At 35.3% G+C, this 20,956-nt stretch overlaps 1 protein-coding gene across 1 annotated transcript in view; it reads left to right on the top strand.

Annotated features, from left to right (window-relative positions):
• Nucleotides 1-20,956, top strand: part of TRDN (triadin) — a 388,244-nt gene that overhangs the window by 219,496 nt on the left and 147,792 nt on the right. The window contains exons 14-15 of the mRNA XM_060616557.3: nt 7,529-7,582; nt 14,824-14,853. Of these exons, the coding sequence (XP_060472540.3) occupies nt 7,529-7,582; nt 14,824-14,853 (84 nt within the window). The remainder of the gene's footprint in view (nt 1-7,528; nt 7,583-14,823; nt 14,854-20,956) is intronic.

Here is a 20,956-nt window from a genome sequence, read left to right as displayed (position 1 = left end):
CCCATTCTATGTGTATGTTATGAGCTAGAGGATTTACCAGTACCTCACTTAATTTTTAAGATTGAAATTTTAACTGGAAAATGTGGCTGAACAGTTAGAAATTATTTTCATTGTGTTTGTGTGTGTGTGTGTGTGTGTGTGTGTGTGTATTGAAGTACTTTATATTCTCAAATAAACTGACTTCTTAAAAAATATTTTGTAATATTTTTCATGAAGAATCTAAAGTAATCCTTACTAAACAAATAAATAATTTCTATCGGGAGGGACGCCTGGGTGGCTCAGTCGGTTAAGCGTCGGACTTCAGCTTATGATCTCGTGGTTTGTGGGTTGGAGCCCTGCGTCCGGCTCTGTGCTGACAGCTCAGAGCCTGGAGCCTGCTTGGATTCTGTGTCTCGCTCTTTCTCTGCCCCTCCCCTGCTCATGCTCTCTCTCTGCCTCAAAAATACATAAACATTTTTTTAAAAATTTAAACAATTTCTATCGGGAAAGCAATAATTTTCTAAAACTGTAACATTTATTTCAATGAAAACATTAAATATCTACTTGAGTCCTAAGTGTGTTAGGAAGGGTAGGCTTCTCCTAAGAGAATCAATCCAGTTTGGTGGTCAGAATGCTTGCTTTTAAAATTTTACCAAAGGGAATAATTATTTTATGATAAGGGAGGACTACCAATGTAAACCTCAATAATAAAAAGAAATAAATAATAAAAAAATTGCTATCAAAACATAATATCATGTTATAAGCATAATTAAATGCCTATATAAAACATAATATGGGAAAAATTTTCAAATACTCTTATCTGTGTTCACAGTTATTGAAATTAGAAAGGTGGTGTAGAAGGTAGAAAGGGACCAGGAGTGATCAGCTGGGGCTATCTTTGCTTTTGGCAGATCTATTTAGGACTCCTCTAAGACAGGTATCTCTCTATTTGGCATTTCCAAGAATGTAACTTCATATATATTTGTGTATATATATATATATATGATTCTACATATATAGAATATATTCTATTATATATACATGTATATGTATATATATTTGTATATATAATAGAACAGAAGGCTAAATGATCTGTGTCTCATTAATAACTTTTATTTTCATTCTAAAAATTTTCCTTCTTTTAGTCATTTAAATAAATTAATACCTTGGGCTTCAACTTGAAATTATGAATTGCTAATGCTTAAGAATTCTTTCATCTTTACCACATTCTATCCAGACAGCCAGATGATGCCATGAGAGGGGAATGTACATTACTCCAATGGTAAATACTCTGACTGAATTTCAAGATTTTTTCCTGTACTTAATTCTGTCCAAATAATATAAGGAAAAGCTGATTCCATGTGTAGAAACTATAGGTAGAAGCTGACTTAAATTTAATTAAAACATCAAAGCTCTTTCTTTTCAAGTTAAGAAATACTTAGAATGGTTTTGATGGAAAAGATATGTTTTCTTAAAGATTAAGAAAAAATCAAGGGAATATTTTATCAGACATTGAATAATCTTTTTTTTTTTTTTTTCTGAATTAAACTCTATAATGCTAAGGTATTAAGTTAAAGGCCACTTTGAGTCTAAAACAAAATACATTGCTTGATGAAATAAAAATTTCCTGGGGGAAAAAGAAAAGCTAAATTATGCTACCTATTGTAAATGATGCTGCCAGTTTATTTAGATTTTTAACCTCTAGCAGTAACAGATTATTTTGATAAATTATTCATGTTTCTGCATTGTGCACCTTTTGCAATTTGCATATCTGGCAGCAAATAGGCCCTCCTTTCAGGCTTCTGTCCCCTTGGTCAGACAGGATGGCCGAAGGCTGCTTCATGATTAATCTCATCTCAATAGGGTAATTGTCATACTCAGATGAAGCAATACCTCTGAAATATGCTTCCCTAGAGCTATGAAGTACAAGAGGCTCATTTTAAGAGCTTTTAAACATAGAGTAACTTTTAGTTTAAATGTTAACCTTTCTCTATTTCAGGAATATCTACATCTAAAAATATTATATTTTATAAGAATAGAAAACAAAATTTAGGGCTTAATTTAGCAGTTCATTAGATTGAAGGATGATTTCTCATCAGTGTCTAGAATCTTTTTCAAAAGAGGATGCAAGCTTTTTGAGGAATCAAAGAGGGCTCATATTGCTGGCTCAAAGTCTGGCTGCTGAACCAGTAAATATTTCTTTCTTTCCTGGTTTATAGAAAACTTATTCAACTTTTCTGTTTAGTTTTCTCACCTAATAGCAATCTAAATATCCTGCAGTACTAAAATTAGCAAGACATGGCCTTGAAAATATGTTTCTGTATCTTTTTTTGAAAATTAATGAAAGAAAATTGATTCATAATTTAAGGCTTAAAGAAATGTTTGGTTCATGTCATGCCTTTAAACAGAATTCCTAAATTTCCAAACCCATGCAAATTGTTGTTGATTTGTTTCAAATAGTGAAATTCTAAAAAATTCCAAATTGCTGCCAGGATTGTAGCAGGACTCACTCAGTGGGTTCCTACCTGAAAAACTGAGCCCCCAGCACAGCAGTGTGTGGCCTTTGTACAATTTTTGCTCCTTTGTCGCCCATATATGGTAACACACAGCCTGAATGGGCCATCTATGTTACAGAGTCTTGAGGACTGTTACCCACGGGCACATAACCAGGTTCCCTTCCCTTGCCTTAAGGTTTTCACCACATTACTTACGGAGGAGCGCTACCACAGGATCATATTATTATATAGTGAAAATTAAGTTCTGAAATTTAGAATTAAAACATTTTCTGCATATAGCATGATAAATGATCAAAGAGCAAAAAAGGTTGAATTAGTTTTTATCATCTTAAAACTGAAACAGATTCCTGTTTTGTTTTGGTTTTATTTTGAGAGAGAGAGAATGAGAGAGAGAGAAGAGAGAGAGAGAGAGAGCACAGAGGGCCAGAGAGAGAGAGAGAGAGAGAGAGAGAATCCCAAACAGGCTCTGCATGGGGCTTGATCCCAGGAACAGTGAGATCATGACCTGAGCTGAAATCAAAAGCCAGATGGACACTTAAGCGACTGAGCCACCCAGGCACCCCCAGATTCCTAAGTTAAATGTCTCATTTAAAACTAGTCAATTAGATTTTTTATGCAATCAATTCTTTACATATTTATGAAGGACAGTTTTTCCCAGTATTTTGCTAGATGCTAGAGTTATGAAGTTGGTTAAATAACTAGTCAATAATCAGAGGGAGTCTATAGATTAGTAGGAAGCTACAGTTTTGTAAGTAAATAATTAAAATATTATCACACACTGAAATAGAGATCTGTACTGCAGAATCCAGTGGGCTGGTTATTTAGAAATGACCAAGATGAAGACTAAATCATCAGAAGCCATTAACTACTCTACCACCTGTTGCTACTTATTCTCCTGCCTTTGCCAGATTACTCCTCCCTCTTTCCTCCCACTCCTTTTGTATTTTGCTGTTATTTGTTGAAGTGAAGGTATTTAAATATTATATAGGGACTACTGATTGTTATTTTTGAAAAAGAAAGTGATCACTCCCAAGTTACTTAAAAGAATAAAAACATTATAAAGTTAATGATTTATTTTGGAGGGGGACTGGGGGATTGCTTAGAAAATATTTAAAATGTAAGTATGATCACTACAATACTATTATTCTTCGTCTATGTCCATTAGTCAAAGACCAGTACTAAACTCAGTATAGCAGTCCATTTGCCGTTAAAGTTATGCAAAGGGACATCTGGCTGGCTCAGCTGGTAGAGCATGTAGCTCTTGATCTCAGGGTTGTGAGTTCGAGATCATTACATTGGGTGTAGAGATTATTTAAAAATAAAGTTATGTGAAACCTACATTTCAAAACTCAATGAATTTATACTTCATATTAAAAGAAATCAGTATAGGGGTGCCTGGGTGGCTCAGTTGGTTAAGAGTCTGACTTTGACGCAGGTTGTGATCTCGCGTTTCACTTGTTTCAACCCCGTGTCTGGCTCTGTGCTGACAACTCAGAGCCTGGAACCTGCTTCAGATTCTTTGTCTCCCTCTCTCTCTACCCCTCCCCGCCTTGTGCTCTGTCTCTCTCTCCCTCTCTCTCTCAAAAAAAAGTAAACATTTAAAAAAGAAAGAAAACAATAAAAGAAGTCAGTATAAACAGAGTCCTATAGATGAAGAGTTCGATGAAGAGTTCATGATATTAAAGTAATATTTAAACTTGTGTGTGAAAATTGATTCCTTAACAAAATATTTGCAGAATCATAATATTTTTTTCAATTTTGTAAATTGGACTGTTCCATGTGTCTTATCTGATTCATGACAATTTGTTTATATAAACACATGTTTCAGGAACCTAAAAATACTAACTCACTAACTTCTCTGATGATTTTCTGCTAAAACATTCCAAGTAAATTATACTGGCATATTAATCTGGGTCTATCCTGTCTCCTTATCAATTTCAGAATTATTATAAGTTTTCATTAATTTCCTATCATCTGATGTTTTAATTTAAATCATCGTATTTTATTTAAAACACATAACTATAAAAATTATCAAATAAAAGCTAGAGAATGATTAAATCATTTGCTATAATAAAATTTTCATTTGGGATCCATGTAGAGGAGATAGTGAGTGATACAGAGAAAATAAGACTGGCCATCACTTGATAATTATTAAATGGGTGCTAAGAACATGGAGCTCATTATACTTTCTTCTTTAGTTTTATAAATATTTGAAGTTTTTCCAAATAAAAAGTTCCTTTTGCAGATGGCAGTGATAAAATCCAGAAATATTATTTATAATAAAGATTTTATGGATTTGATGTGTTTTCAGTCTTATGCGATTTTTGGTGTGGGTTTAATGCTGTGCATTTATTGTCTCAGAGTTGACTGCTTCCTTAAAGACTTGTGGTTTTGAAAACTGAAATGCTGTACACAAGCAGATATCAAATCCGATCACCTGTGCATATGTCCTCAATAGATTTGAGGCTGATGTCGGGTAGATGCAAGTTGGCAGACTTGTTGGAAAGCATTTAGTTTTAAACTTTTAATTTCTACTAGGATGTAGTTAATATAATAGTTGTGAATCAATATAAACTGACGTAAAAGCTTGAGATCAGAGAAAGAGTAAATGGAATTAGGAGTGATAAATAATATTTTACTGCCACAGACTTGAGAATCAGCTCCATTAAAGTTATTCCTTTGTGGGTGGACATTGTCTGTAGAATGACCCCTTTAAAATAACACCTTTTATCTGTGAACAGTATCATTTTTTAATTTTTTTAAATTGTATTTTAGAAAGAGAGAGTGTGTGTGTGAGGGGTGGGAAGAAGTAGGGAGGATTTGGGGGGAATCGGACTGAATCTCAAGCAGGCTCCACCTTTAGCTTGATCTCATGCCCCTGGGATCATGACCTGAGCCAAAATCAAGAGTTAGATGTTCAACCTACTGAGCCACCTAAGCATCCCTGGGAACAGAATCTTTAATGCATCACTGTGCATTAGCAGATTGGTAGATTTTTAGGGAGTGGGGAAGAGGGAACAGAAAGAAGAGCCCATAGGATATGAGCCCTTAAAACATGCTCACTCAATGTGCACACAGTCAGATACCTGGTAAGGTTAGTGAAGATGTGACTCTTGAGAGTCTGTCACCTGTCAGGATACTCAAAGGGAAAATGCTGAATGGTCAGGGAAATGATCTGATCCCTGCCCACTGAGGGAGACAGCAGATGACAGAGTAACGAATGATCAACAGAAGAAGTAATAGAACCCTAAGAAAAGTTCCCCATAATTCACAGTTGGGTGTATGAAGTATTCCAATAGAATCTTAGGTGTGGAGGGATCTTTTAGGAGCAGTGATCTGAGAGAACATAAAGGAAAAAGAGAAGATAGGAAAACCAGCTGTTAAAATTCTAAGGTACTATACTGACCACAATTTTTAAATCTTCTTTTTAAAAATTAGGAACTACCTTACAATTCTCTGCTATGTTAAGATCTTTAAAGAAGGAAACACCATAGCAGGCTAGGGTACTTCTGATGATCTTTTGGACCTATTCTTTCATCCTTTCATCTATTTTTTCATTTACCAATATTTATTAAGTGGCTACTAAAAGTTAGTCACTTAGGTTAGAGGAAGGTTAGGTAAGGTTAGAGGAATACTTAAAAATTTAATATCTGTATATAAATCTTGGCTAAGTATTGAGGTGATTTATCCTAGGTGTGACAAAAATAGCACTAGCATGAAGCTGGCATGGATTTTTCCTCAAGAAAAAAAATGACAATTAATAATAATGAGATTATAGGTAAAATCAAATCAATTTAATTTGGCAAAAGATATTTTCTCAGAATGATAAATAGGGTAATAATAAAAATTATATGTGAGTCAAATAAGATTTCTTTTATAAAATGCAGAATAAAAATTGGCATTTTCATAATCCTGAAAATTATGATATAAATGAATAATTAACCCACCAACAAGAGGTGAAGCGTAAGTTAGAAATTAAACCTCTTTTGTTTGCCCAGAAAAACATGGAAACTTTGATTCTTTGCAAGTTATTCTGACACAATCTTATAACTCTAACAGTGTAATATTAAATAAGCTGTAATCAACAGTTGATGATTCAATGAAAGATGGAATATATATGTATATATATGTATATATATATATATATATATATATATATGTATTAGCTACCACATTTACACATTGCTTAATGTATACACATAATAGGTCCTAAATAAACACATGATGAATGAATGAATAAAGGTCAACATCTATAACAAATGACCAAATCTTCATTCCCATATTATTAAATGATAATTTAATTATCAAAAACTTACAGAAGATAATTATGAAATCATTATTGAGTATAATGGGAAATAAGCATTTCTATTTATAATCTTTATTTCCCCTTTACTTTTCATGCTAATTAAATAATTAAGTAGTTATCACATGTGTTTTTGTATCCTGTTTCTTTAAAGAGAAAATTCTGAAAAAATCAGAAACCTAAGACAAGAAAGAAGAAAGATTCAGAATGAAGTTTTCTTATTCCGTCACAATGCATACTGTCACCCGGGACCTCATGAATAGTGGAGTCGTGACGGGCATGCCAGCGGTACAGGGAATGGCATCTTGAGTCAGACTGGTAGTGCATATTGGGAGTTCTGGACTTTATCCACATATTAGTCACTCAGTGAACTTCTATGAAACACTTTATGTCTACCTGTTCCGCCCATTTCAAAGCACTGATAATACAGGAATAGTTTACAAAGAATTCTGAGATTTTCAGATTCAGGTGGCAAACAAATGCAAAGTGTGCCATGACCAGACAACAATAAGGCAGTTTTGGGAAACTTTTTTTTTTTTTTTTGGTCTCAATAAGCTTAATTCTTAATGATCCCTCTAACAATTGTATTCATTTCATAACAAAAATTCCGAGTGCCAAGGGCAATGTTTTTTATGTCTGTTTTTGATTTTCTACTCTCCCCCTTTTGGGGGGTTAAATATCTTTCCGAAATAGATCGCCATGGTAATTTATTTATCTTTTTCTTTATAAGAGCCAGGGAAAGCTCCTGAAACCAAACAAGGGACTACAAAAGTTGCAGCACAAGGTAAGCAATAAAACACTTCAAACATTCTATTTCTTTCTTTTTATAAAGTACATAGCACTTTAAACAAAGCAAAAGCTGTTTATTGCAGAATAGCACCATCTGCTGGGTTATTACAGAAAATATTGTTGCATTAAAATACACATTTCAAGTATTTTATTTTTAGTACTTGGAGGAACCATAAAGGACCCAAGAGTTAGTATGTTGACTCCAAGTTTCAGTCATGGAGCTTTTAGTTATGTTTCTAAAAATAAGCCATATATTGATAGATGATAGAAAGATTGGTAGAGATTTACAAATAAATATAATTATTCCAATGTTTCCTTTGTGTAACTTGTGTCAAATTAGAAAACTTAGTCAGAATGTTATTAAGTTAATATTATTTCATCTATATCAAGATTGCAGAAATTGGGTTCTGGATATGACTGCAAAGTAATCTCCCTAGTTTTTAGGAGCCATGTTAGAAAATCAGTTCCATCACTTAACAAATATTTTGGAGTCATCAGAAGTGGTTTCCTTTAAGAGATCTTTAAAAACATACTGATTCTTTAAAGCATCAGTTTGGGAAAGATACTTCTTTTAAACAATTTTTCTATAAAGTTATTTTTTAACCATCATCCAAAATCACATCCTTTGAGAAAGCTATTCTAAATCTTGTAACTCCAAGTCAACAGACTGGAATATGAATTATGTGACCATTATTCTTAAACCATGAGGAGTAATCTGATATAAGGGAAGGACACAAGTATTCTGCCTTTTGTCATCTACGAAAACTTTGCAGAATTTAGGGGGGAAAAAGGGTAAAATGTTTAATAGAGAATATTTTTTTACTTTTTAAGTTTTTATTTTAATTTGTTAGTTGACATCCAGTGTTATATTAGTTTCTGGTGTACAATACAGTGATTCAACAGTTCCATACATCACCCAGAGCTCATCATGACAAGTGTACTCCTTAATCCCCATCACCTTGTTAACCCATCCCACCACTCCACTCCAATAGAGAAAATCTTTACTTTCTTGCCCACTACATTATACAATATCAAGCAATAAAGGATATGCATTTAGGTGGTATTACATTTGTTTCTGGGAAGAAGGCCTTTGTAGCAGACTCCTCAGCATATGACATATAACATGGTTGCATTTAATCCTGGACCCAACTATGTGCAGAATCATCCTGGTAAATAGTGGTTACATGGGTTGACTGCATTCCATTCCACTGACCCAATGATGTTATTTATAAGTAATGTATACTAAGAGGGCTGGGAGCTATAATACTAATTTTTAATTTTCATTTGATCATCATTTGATCATTTTTTTGTTTAAGAAAACAGAATCTTCTTTAGGAGAATTTTAATAGAGAGTATAACAAATATTACGGGAGGCAGAAAAGCAGGACAAATATTATCACTTTTGGTTTTTATTCATGAAAATGCAACTCGGAGTCAGGTCCTCAAGTATCATGGTTAATATATAGATGTTATCATTAAAAACAAAACAACAACAGCAACAAAACAAAAAAAAAAAGCAAAACCAACCAAACAAACAAAAAAACACTTGCCCTGGGACACTTCTGCTTTGATTGAAGCTTCTGAGGACTTCGTGGTGTGGAATTGCCACTTGAGGCAAGAGTTTAATGCTGCTTTAGTCTCATATTAGAGGAATTCAAGGGGAGGAAATTGCAGAGATATCTGGAAACTTGCTTCAAATTTGAGCTTCAGACCTTGGGGTCTTCATTTTTGCATTCCAACTATGCTGGACAAGGAAGCCTCAGAAATTATTCTTTTGGAATAAAAGACTTACTGTTGAGTCTTTAATACCGTGGAGTTTCAAAGTCTCGTTAGAGCCGTTCTTTTAAGAAATTAGATAAGTGTGTTGATTAAACATAGTGCACAAAGCACTGTTCACTAGAATGGCAATGACACATCAAAAGAGGGACACTTCAAGCAGGAATAAATGTCACTTGTGTTGTGCACATCTTCCATAGATCTTTCTTAGGTTTTATAATACCATAGTCATATTATTAATCATGCATAGAAATAATTAATAGTTGCATATACGTTATTAGAAGACAGAGCTTAAGCACAATTGGCAGTATTGCTGTAGCAGAGGCTGATATTTTTGAAGTAAACAATATCTTTTTTTTAATGTTTATTTATTTTTGAGAGACAGAGAGCGAAAACAAGAGAGTGAGTAGGGAAGGACAGAGAGAGGGGGAGATACAGAATCTGAAGCAGGCTCCAGGCTCCGAGCTGTCAGCACAGGGCCTGATGCAGGGCTCAGACCCACAAACCGTGAGATCATGACCTGAGCCAAAGTGGGACGCTTAACTGACTGAGCCACCCAGGCGCCCTGATATTTTTGAAGTATAAAGTGACAAAATTGATAATGATGCTTATATTGTGGTAAAAGACTAGAATATATCTCTTCATTTATTTACTTTTTAAACTTTCTTAACAAAGGGAATATTTAATATCTAGTTTTATATAAGCTGTGTGTAAATACGTAAATATTTTGCTCTATTATTAATATTTATCACACATTTTTTGGAAGTATATTTAAAGAATTTAAGAAAGTTTTGAGACTGAGAAGAATATGAAAAAAATGACTCTATACTATAGATTATAAGTTGGAGATACAAGAAATTGAAATAATAACATAAATAGAATATCATGTAATGCTGAATTGACTTGTAGAGATAATAAATGTCATATTAGTTAAGACAAAGTGATTTTTAGTAAGTTGGGTTGAGGGATTCTTAATGGATGAGGAGAGGATGACTTCATGTGGGCTTGGAGCATGACTAAAGAATAAACTGGCAGTAGAAAAGCATTGCTAGTGTAGATGGCTTTAAATAAAGAGTTAGTGATAATTGTGAAAGGTTATTGTCATTATCAAGTTATGAGACAACCTCAACTATGATGGTGTCAGTGACCTCGGAAAGCTGCAACTAAGTTGGATATTTAAAAAAACGCTAATTGATAGAAGATACACAATGAAACAAGAGAAGATTAAAACAGTACTGAGCTTTTAAGGCTGGGTGAATAGGATGATTTAATTGTCAAAAATAAGTCCCAGGGAGGGCACCTGGGTGGCTCAGTTGGTTAGGAGTCTGACTTCTGCTCAAGTCATGATCTCACAGTTGGTGTGTCCAAGCCCCAGGTCGGGCTCTGTGCTGACATCTTAGAGCATGGAGCCTGCTTGAAATTTTGTGTCTCCCTGTCTCTGGGCCCCTCACCCACTCGTGTTCTCTCTCTCTCTCTCTCTCTCTCTCTCTCTCTTTCTCTCTCTCAAAAATGAATGATCATTAAAAAAATTTTAAAAATAAATCCCGGGGAAAGGAACTAACTTAAGGGAGAAGATGAGGATTCATTTTTCGGTGGATTTATGCTGAGCAGATGGAGGGTCATCCACGCAGTGAATTTTCTGTATAGCCCGTAAGAACTAGGTGGGAGATCAATCTGATTCATAGACATTACATAATAAATTGTGTTGAAAAAATGGAATTAGACTAAAATGGAAAAGTGACAAGAAAAATAAGGAATTTTTTTTAAAATTAGGCAGATGCAATGGTTGGGCAGACACCTGCTGACAATGAAATGCTCAAGGAAGGACAGAAGTTACAACAGAAATCACCTTAAAAGATGAGTCTATATGCATCATACATTCATCTGTGTTAGCGTATTTCCAGTGGCTTTTTTTTCCCCTTTGGATTTCTAAAGCAAACATTAAAAGTCTTTGATATATTATAGATAGAAAATAGAAAGAGAACAAGACAACTAAAATGTTAACCATTGCAGTCTCATTGGAATATGAAAACAAAGAGTCCAATAATGAAGAATCATGTCTACTCAGCAGATTCAGGGTCATCGAGCCACATAATCCAGTGAAATAGAATTAGGCGAGTTGAATGAGAGTCTGCAGTGGGACACATGGAACAAAAGTTAGAAAACCGTTCTGGAAGCAGCTGGATCCCTAAAGCCTGGTTTGGATTAACTTCTGGAGTGGAATCCAGCTTGACAGACCACATGGCTTTCCAGATGGCTGTGAATAAAAGCCACTCATTTTAAGGAACACAGGGCAAGAAGCAAAGCCAGTGTCAACTATGAAGGAATAGGCCAAACTTTTTCATTCAACTCTTGTTACTGTAGAGTTTGAAACCAAAACTATTGAAGAATATGAAAGTAGGAAAGAGGAACACTTATACACATACCCACATGCCTGCACTTGCATATGAATGCGTTGTTCTTCTTAGATTATTTTAGAAATAAAAAAAAAAAAACTGCAAAAGATTTTGCCTATTTTTGGAGGGCTTTTCTTCTCTGTAGAATTCAGAAGAGATAACGGGTTTTCAAAATGCATTCATGTTCTCAGTCCTTTTTCTGGCATTGGTTGTCCTCAACGAGTGTGTTTATTGCTAAACTGGTGAAGTTTAGGGCCACTCTCTTGCCAGGGCATCTCCCAGGACTCTCTGGGCAGCATTTTTTTCTTTAAAGTTTATTTATTTTGAGAGAAAGAGAGAGAGTGCGCTAGGGAGGGGCAGGAAAAGAGGGAGAGAGAATATCCCAAGCTGGCTGCATGCCATCAGCATGAAGCCTGACCTGTGGCTTGAATCCACAAACTGTGAGATCATGACCTGAGCCAAAACCAAGAGTCAGACACTTAACCAACTGAGCCGCCCAGGTGCCCCTGCTTTTATGGTTTTAATTTATTTTTTATTCATATATATATATATATATATATATATATATTTTTTTTTTTTTTTTTTTTTTTTTTTGAGAGAGAGAGAGAGAGCATGAGCTGAGAAGGGACAGAAAGACAGAGAGAGACAGAGACTCCCAAGGAGGCTCCACCCCATCAGCATGGAGCACGATGCGGGGCTTGATTTCATGAATCACAAGATCCTAACCTGAGCTGAAATAAAGAGTTAAGCATTTAATCAACTGAGCCACCCAGCTGCCCCTGGACAGCAATTTTTAAAATTTTTTTAAAAATTTATTTATTTATTTTGAGAGAGAGAGAGAGAGAGAGAGAGAAAGTAGGGGAGGGACAGAGAGAGGGAGAAAGAGAATCGCATGCAGGCTCTGCACTGTCAGTGCAGAGTCCAATGTGGGGCCCAAACCCATGAACTGTGAGATTGTGACCTGAGCTGAAACCAAGAATCAGACACTTGACTGACTGACCCACCCAGGCACCCATGGATAGCAATTTTTTAATTTGTGAATTTGTGTTATTTTGCTTTTGTTGAAAGAGCTCTCTACCTAAATCCTTTGATCCCACTTACTAGAGACTCAAATATTGGGAAATAGTGTCAAGATAATTATATAGGAGAAAAACAAAATAAAATATGTCTCTTGCAGTAAATTAAAGGACAAATCCATTTCACTGTTTTTCTTTACTATACAAATTCTATACAATTCTTTACTATACAAATACTATACTTATAAAGCACTAACAACAAATAAACCTACTGAGTCAAACCTATAGGGTTTGCTGAAATTATGCCTCATGGCTTTGAAATCTATCAGGTGTTGCTCATATCTTCTAATTCTTTTTAGTTGTCTTCATTACTATCCTCATTATGTCATTGAAATAGACAGATGCTTTAACTTAAAAAATATAAATGTAGATCCTTTATACATTTTGTATCTTACAGTTAAAATCCTCTTAAATGGAACAAATGTTATAAGGTAGAATTATTTAGGTTGTAAAATAATTTTTTACTACAAGAGTAACAATGCTTAATGACATTTAGAAAATAGAAAACAAAATAACCTATAATAAATTAAATTAATGAATTTAAAGATATTCCCTTTCAGTCTTTTGTTCCTGACTTTTAGACCTAACTCTGTTAGTTGTTTTCTTTTTTTTTTTAATATTTTTTAACATTTATTCATTTTTGAATAAATGCATGAATGGGGGAGGGGCAGAGAGAGAGGGAGACACAGAAACAGAAGCAGGCTCCAGGCTCTGAGCTGTCAGTACAGAGCTCAATGCGGGGCTTGAACTCATGAACTGTGAGATCATGACCTGAGCTGAAGTCGGCCATTTAACCAACTGAGCCACCCAGGCGCCCCTGTTTGTTGTTTTCTGTATGAGCCTGTGCAAACCATTTATTGTCTGTAATGTAGGTTTCTTCCTCTGGGCTGCTTTCCTCAAAAGGCTACTGTGAAACCCCAGTGAGAAGACGCTTTAGTAATCGTAGCCCAGACTAAACACCCAAAGTGGTCTTACATGTTGGTTCTAAGTGGTCCCCCAAATTCTTTTTTTTTTTAGTTTTTTTGTTTATTTTGAGAGAGAGTGGAGGGGGCAAAAAGAGGGAGAGGGAAAATCTCAAGCAGGCTCTGCACTGTCAGCATGGAGCCCACTTGGGGCTCAATCTCACCGAACGATGAATTGAAACCACTGAGCCACCCAGGTGCACCAGTCCCCCAAATTCTAATTCACTCAGGCAGGATTACTTTTAGGAGATGTGCACAATCTCTGATTCAACTTGTGTGACCTAAGGCTTCTTTGAGTGGGTTTGGCTCCTGAATGAACTTTACACAAAACCAGGAGTCATCCTATTTGGAGCAATCCCCAGCTAACCCTACGTGTTTTTGGTAGCAAACACATGTTACAACCTAGATCCAGATTTAGATTCATGATCCAGGATTAGATGAAATCCACCACAGAGGAAGTCAGAATTCAAAGATGATTAAAATGTGCTATGCCTTTTCTCTGTGTAAAGGTGGCATACATTTGCTGAAAGGAGGGTGGGACTGTCATTACCCCTTGCTGAAATGGTACCTTTTAAACACAACTACTGTAAATGTGTATAATAAACTGGTATACAATTTCTTAGTGGTTAGGCAGAGATAATTTATTAAATATTACTTTCATTTTGGGCATAGATCTATTCATATTCTTCTAGAAGTGTTTGTGGTTTTCTCAGATACAACAATTTCAAACCTAAGATGAACTTATACTAAACATATACTGTACTTATTAATTTGACTTCTTGTCTATGTTATGACATACTTTTTAATTCTTTTTATGGTTTTATGCTTATATCTGAGTTACTAAAAAACACTCATATGAAATAATATTTTCAGGTTATTCTCTTATTGCAGATTTCGATGGATTAATTTGTGCATAGATATCCACTCAATTTATAAATACATGGAATGCTTTCTCATATTCCCAGGAGTATTCTGAAGAATGATCATTTAATATGTCTTAACATGATTTTATTTATCTTATTTCAGCAACAGCTAAAAAAGATGAAAAGAAGGAAGGTATGTTTAATGCAAAAATTCCACTATGCCTTTTATGTAAACAATTTACCAAAATTCAGAGTTGAGTTTTGACTACCATCCTGTCTGTATTTCCTTTGGATAACTGGATCTATATTATGCATACATTTCTCATGAATGTATTTTTGTACTTTACCTCATGTAAATGGGTGAACTACTTTTCAAAAAAATTTTTTTCATTTAAAAAAATTTATTTATTTAAAATTTTTTTTCAAAGTTCATTTATTTTTGAGACAGAGAGAGACAGAGCATGAGTGAGGGAAGAGCAGAGAGGGAGACACAGAACCCAAAGCAGGCTCCAGGCTCTGAGCTGTCAGCACAAAGCCTGAAGCGGGGCTCAAAACCACATATCATGAGATCGTTACCTGAGCTGAAGTCAGACACTCAACTGACTGAGCCACCCAGGTGTCCCATGTTTATTTATTTATTTTGAGAGAGACAGAGACAGCATGAGTGTCAGAGTAGTAGAGAGAATCCCAAGCAGGCTCCTCATTGTCAGCACAGAGTTCAATGTGGGGCTTGAACTCACAAACCGTGAGATCGTGACCTGAGCCGAAATCAAGAGTTGGTCACTTAACTGACTGAATCACCCAGGTTGCCCCTCAAAAATAAATTTTAAATCTCATCTCTCTCAAGATAAAGGAGATAAAACATAACCTCTCAAAATCTCAGAACTTTTACTCTATTAACTACTAATCTCTGACACTGACCAGCAACTGATGCTACTTTGGTCTATTAAGTTGCAAATAAGTTATAGTCCGTCCCCTGCACACCACCTCCTTTTGTCAGAATGTCCTGAGATGGAGTAAAATATTCTTGCTGTCAAAGAAAACTTGCACCCAATAGAATTTAACAGGTGAGGAAGATTTTATTTAAGACTCTTGCAATAGGACTCAAGTCCATTGTAATAGGAGAAGTTGAACTCTCAACACCACTGAAACAAAAAGCCTAAGAATTTTAAAGCTCTGAGATGAGCTAGTGGAAAGGTACTGGAGGACACAGGGTTGTTGGGGCATGGGGTGCGAGTCATTGTGATTAGGCCATCTGTGTTACTAGTTGTTGCTTATTGAAGTTAGGCTCCTACCTTCCCATAGAGATTGGGAGATAGGGGCACTGTGTTCTTTGATGATTACATTTCAAAAGGATGCCTCATCAGTCCTGAGAAAGATACTTCTCGGTATAGACAATTTATACTTCAAAGGAACAGGGAAAGAATGTACAATTGCAAGTTTTCTAGGGGCGCCTGGGTGACTCAGTCAAAGTGTCAACTTTGGCTCAGGTCACGATCTCATAGTTTGTGGGTTGGAGCCCCGCATCAGGCTCTGTGTTGACAGCTCAGAGCCTGGAGCTGCTTCAATTTCTGTGTCTCCCTCTCTCTCTGCTTCTCCCTTCCTCATGCTCTGTCTCTCTCTTTCTCTCAAAAATAAATAAACATTAAAAAAATTTAAAAACTTACAATTGCAAGTTTTCTAAAGCAAATGTACTAATAAAAGGGAAATCGAGGGTCTGTAACCTGTCTAAAATTTAGTCAAGCTAAGAGAAATACTAAGGTCATCTCAGTCACAATGGTTTTATTTAGAGAGGTGTTTCTTATGCACCCTGACAATACTTAGACAGGATCTAAATATCACCACTGTTTATTAATCCAGGCTTATTTTCTTAGTAAAAATAGTATGAAGATACAAGCCATCATTGCTAACTTTGAAAATGACAGTTGTATCCAATTAATGTTATGTAATTTGAGAAAAATGCAAAGCAAGTGTTATATTTAATATTTAGTATCATCAGAATTTTGCATAATCATAGTTTGGGAGTCACATTCTGCTTCTATTAAACAAGAATCTAAGAGTTCATGGATATGAGACAGAAAAAATATTTTAGTTGGTCATTATTTGTTCAGAGAGAGAAAAACCATGGTATCATAATAAAGCCTAAAAAGACACATTAGTATGTTTGTCTTCAAGAGATTGAAATCAGTATTAATTACGCATGTACACATAGCAAATCTTTCAGTATATTCTGGAAATTATATCACTTACATGATCAACACTGTGATGAGGATACAGATATGTTACAAGAAAAAAAGAGGTAGTAAGTTTTTGATAAGACAGTAACTACTCAAAATGTTAACTACTTTGATAAGACCCTACTCAAAAATGTTAATCTTTCCCCCACCATTCTTTCTTGGGAATAAAGAACAATTTACCATCTAAGTTAAGAAAAAGAATAATATGAACAGCTATTTTTCCGTTTGTTAGCATTCAAACCAAAGTATTAAAAGACTTTTGGGTATATACAACAGTAGTCAAATTACTAACTGAACAACTTTAGGCTATATATGGTTCTTTTTTCTCATTGCTATGGCTCCTGGATTTTTTTGTTCTATTTTTCCTGAATTTGCTGCCTCGTTTTCTTTTTCTTTTTTTGAGAAATTGTTTGTAATCAGTATGCAATATTTGGAAGAGCTTGGAGAGCTTGGGTAGAGCTTTGCCCTGGAGATTCAAGTGATCCAGTGTCCACCAGCAGCTATAAAATGTATAAATTACATACCCCTATTATTATTATTATTATTATTATTATTATTATTATTGGTGTTGTTTTCCAAGAGTTTCATAGATTATCTTTTATCTCTTATTTGGAAAAGTTTTGTAATTGTGAATATTATGATGTTTAAGAGAAAAGACAGCTATCTAGAATAATTTTCATTGTTTCCAGTGTATAAATGGAGAACAGACTCAATGTCCAGCTATTCTAGCCAGCCGTTTGATTTTGTTTCATGAGCTTCTATTTCCCTTTCTCCTGTTAAGCAAGGCTGAGAGGTATATGGACATATGTTTCTTGACTCTAGTTTCTTATTTTCTATAATCTCAATAAGATTATTGCAATCTTTTCCCTAGAGGCAGGAAGCACACGTTTATCCAAATGAGACATGGTTAGTACAAATAACCAGATACAATTTGGATTTTCAACATTTTCCTTATACAAAGTTTATTTCTACTCACATGCAAACTTTTGGGGTATAATTCAAAGATATTAATGGTTGACAGCTTTCCTAGAGAAGAAGAGAATGAGGAGGGCTTTAAGAATTAATTAGAATGTTCTGTGAAGTTCTTTTGTTAGTGAATTATAAAATGCGGAAACAAAAGTGCATACCAATGATCTGTGCACCGGGGGGCAAAGGGTTTCTTGCATAGTGAACTCTGAAGATTTGTTTTTAATCTTAAGATCTTATCCCCCTATGTCCCATCAAGTCTCTTTTAGAAACCTTAAGAAGAGAGACCCTTGGCTGCACTGAGCTTTGCCCATCACTTTTACTGTTCTTCGGACTTCGGGCATCAGAGCAACCATATCTTAGCTTAAGTGGAGTGACATTTTTGAATATTCAACTGGGGTCCTTTTGCAAGCCCTTTTCTACTGAAATTCCCCTTGTATGCCACTCTTTCTCCCCTTACAGACATTTGACTTGTTATCTGTTAACACATGTTCTTTCTTATTTTCCATTAGTTCTCAAAGTCAAGTTCCATTAAACTGCATTTTTCACTATAAAATGTGCTTATTCTCTATTTCTTCTTATGTCATTGCCCCACTCTCCTTGTAGACGAGGAGACTCAAATTCTGGGGTAAGCTTCAATCACTGTTACTCCTTTGCCCCTGGCATTTTGTCTTCTAGAATTTTTAATTTGGTTGAACTCTCTTTGGTTTAATCTTGTCTAAAATAATTAGAATGGCTGATCTTCATTCACAGCTTCCAGCCCTCTAGCTTTCACCTCACATTGCCGCTTGTGATCTCACATTAGTTTTTCTAACTTCTCATGTGGACCAGGGTAATCATCTCTGAAGTCACAGGTCCTCAAAATGTGGTCAAGGACTCTTGGGGGTCCCGGAGATCCTCTCAGTGGTTCCTCAAGGTCAAAACTATTTTTGTAAAAACATGAAGTCATCGTGTGCCTTGTTCATTCTTATCCTCCCATGAGTATGCACTGGCATTTTCCAGAGGCTACATAATTTGCGATTCTGCAACAGATTGAATACTTAAGCAGATATGCAAATCCAACCATCTTCTCATTAAGCTAGACATTAATAAGATTCACAAAAATGTAGAACAAAGTCACTCATCTCACCATTTCTTTTGTATTGGAAAATATATTTGTCATAAAAATATTTATGTTAACATGTAACATGTTTATTCTTTTTTTAAATTTTTTTAACGTTTAATTATTATTATTAGACAGAGACAGAGCATGAGCATGGGAGGGGCAGAAAGAGGGGGATACACAGAAACCGAAGCAAGCTCCAGGCTCTGAGCTGTCAGCACAGAGCCCGATGTGGGGCTTGAACTCACAAACCATGAGATCATGACCTGAGCCGAAGTCGGATGCTTAACCAACTGAGCCACCCAGGTGCCCCTATTCTTTTTTAATAAACGCATAAGCAAATATATTTTTTAAATTTTTCTCAATTTTAATAATTTTAGGTTTATTTATTTATTTTTAGAGGAAGAGAGAGAGACAGAGACAGAGAGAGTCCCAAGTAGGCACCAGACTGTCAATGAAGAGCCTAAAGCAGGGCTTGAACCCACAAACGAGGAGATCATGACCTGAGCCTAAATCCAGAGCCAGATACTTAACCCACTGAGCCATTCAGGTGCCCTTCAACCTTAATTTTTAAAATTATAAGTATCAATGGATAGAAACTGCATAAATAAAAGCTGTTTGGGATCTTTTAAAATTGTGAAGAAGTTAAAGGATTTCTGAGATGAAAAGTTTGAGAATCTCTAACCTAAATAATAATCCTGCCTATAACATTTTCTCCAATACTTTCCTCCAAAATATTCAATTGGCTTCACACAATTTTTCCTGTTTTTACCTACTTAAAATATTCAGTAGTTTCACCTCAACCACAAAATATAGTCTACAGGTCTTAACCTATAATCCAAGTCCTTATGGTCTGTTTTCTGACCTCCTGTCATGCACACAGCTAGGCAAAGTCAAAGCCAAGGCCTAAATAATTCCACCAGTAAAGATACAATGAGCCCTCTTGAGATAGAGACAATTCATTACTTTCATGGTCAGCAAAAGCAACAGTATCTGAAGGTGTCAGCACGTCATGGTTCTTGTCGTACACAACAAAAAATGATGACACCCCCCAAAAGAGGCCAGAGAATGCAACACAAGTTAAGAACATTTCAGTGGTGAGGAGCCAATTCTAGACCACATACACTCACATGGTTTTATGGTCTGCAATTCTATTCTCAAGGGTTCTAGGCGGGAGAACTCAGGAGGCAATAAGAAGCTGCCTATGACAGCCTCCCATCCTATTATGTTCCGGAAAGATCATGAGGCATTCCACAGAGACTCACATTAGCTATGGTTTAAAACTTGGCCTGTATGGCTTACATGGATATGTGCACGACCATCATGGCACCATGGTGGAATCTTTTCCCTATACTTCTATCCACTTTCTTTCTTTATGTATTACATACTTCTATACCAAGTCATTCTCAACTTTTAACATAGAACTTGCTGTCTTGCCTTTGTTCCTGCTGTCATCATAGTAGACTTTATCCTTTCCTTTTCCTTCAACATTTTATTCAATGATTTTAGGGCTCAGGAAAAATTCTACTTCCTCTAAGACATCTGTCTGACCCTCTCAATTAAATAGTTTCTTTTTTCATTTATAATCTGCCATCAGAATTTATTTATACCTCCCTACCATTGCTTATTTCTTGCCACCTGGTACTTCATATTACTAGTTTCCAAATTCCATCTACTCTAATTGACTTCAAAACTTCTGAGTAAAGGCACCATATCTAAGTCAGTTTTATCTTATATTGGGACTAACACATTTCCTCAGTTATCACATTGCTTAATAAATATTTATTCTGTGAATGAATCAATAATGTCTAGGACTCTTAAGATCAATATGAGAGCCACAAGAAATATGAGTAGGTATTCATCCCAGGGAAGGAAGAATTTTTTTAAATTATTATTGGAAGTTATATTCCAGGGAGATTTTTAGGTCTGAGAAATCATAGCCAAAAACTGACAATTTCATCGTAGGTATATTTTGATCATTAACCGCTACT

The sequence above is a fragment of the Panthera onca genome, chromosome B2, assembly GCF_046562875.1.
Source record: "Panthera onca isolate mPanOnc1 chromosome B2, mPanOnc1 haplotype 2, whole genome shotgun sequence".
NCBI lineage: Eukaryota > Metazoa > Chordata > Mammalia > Carnivora > Felidae > Panthera > Panthera onca.
Note: the sequence above shows the minus strand (reverse complement) of the source record. Positions and strands in the feature narration are given on the sequence as shown.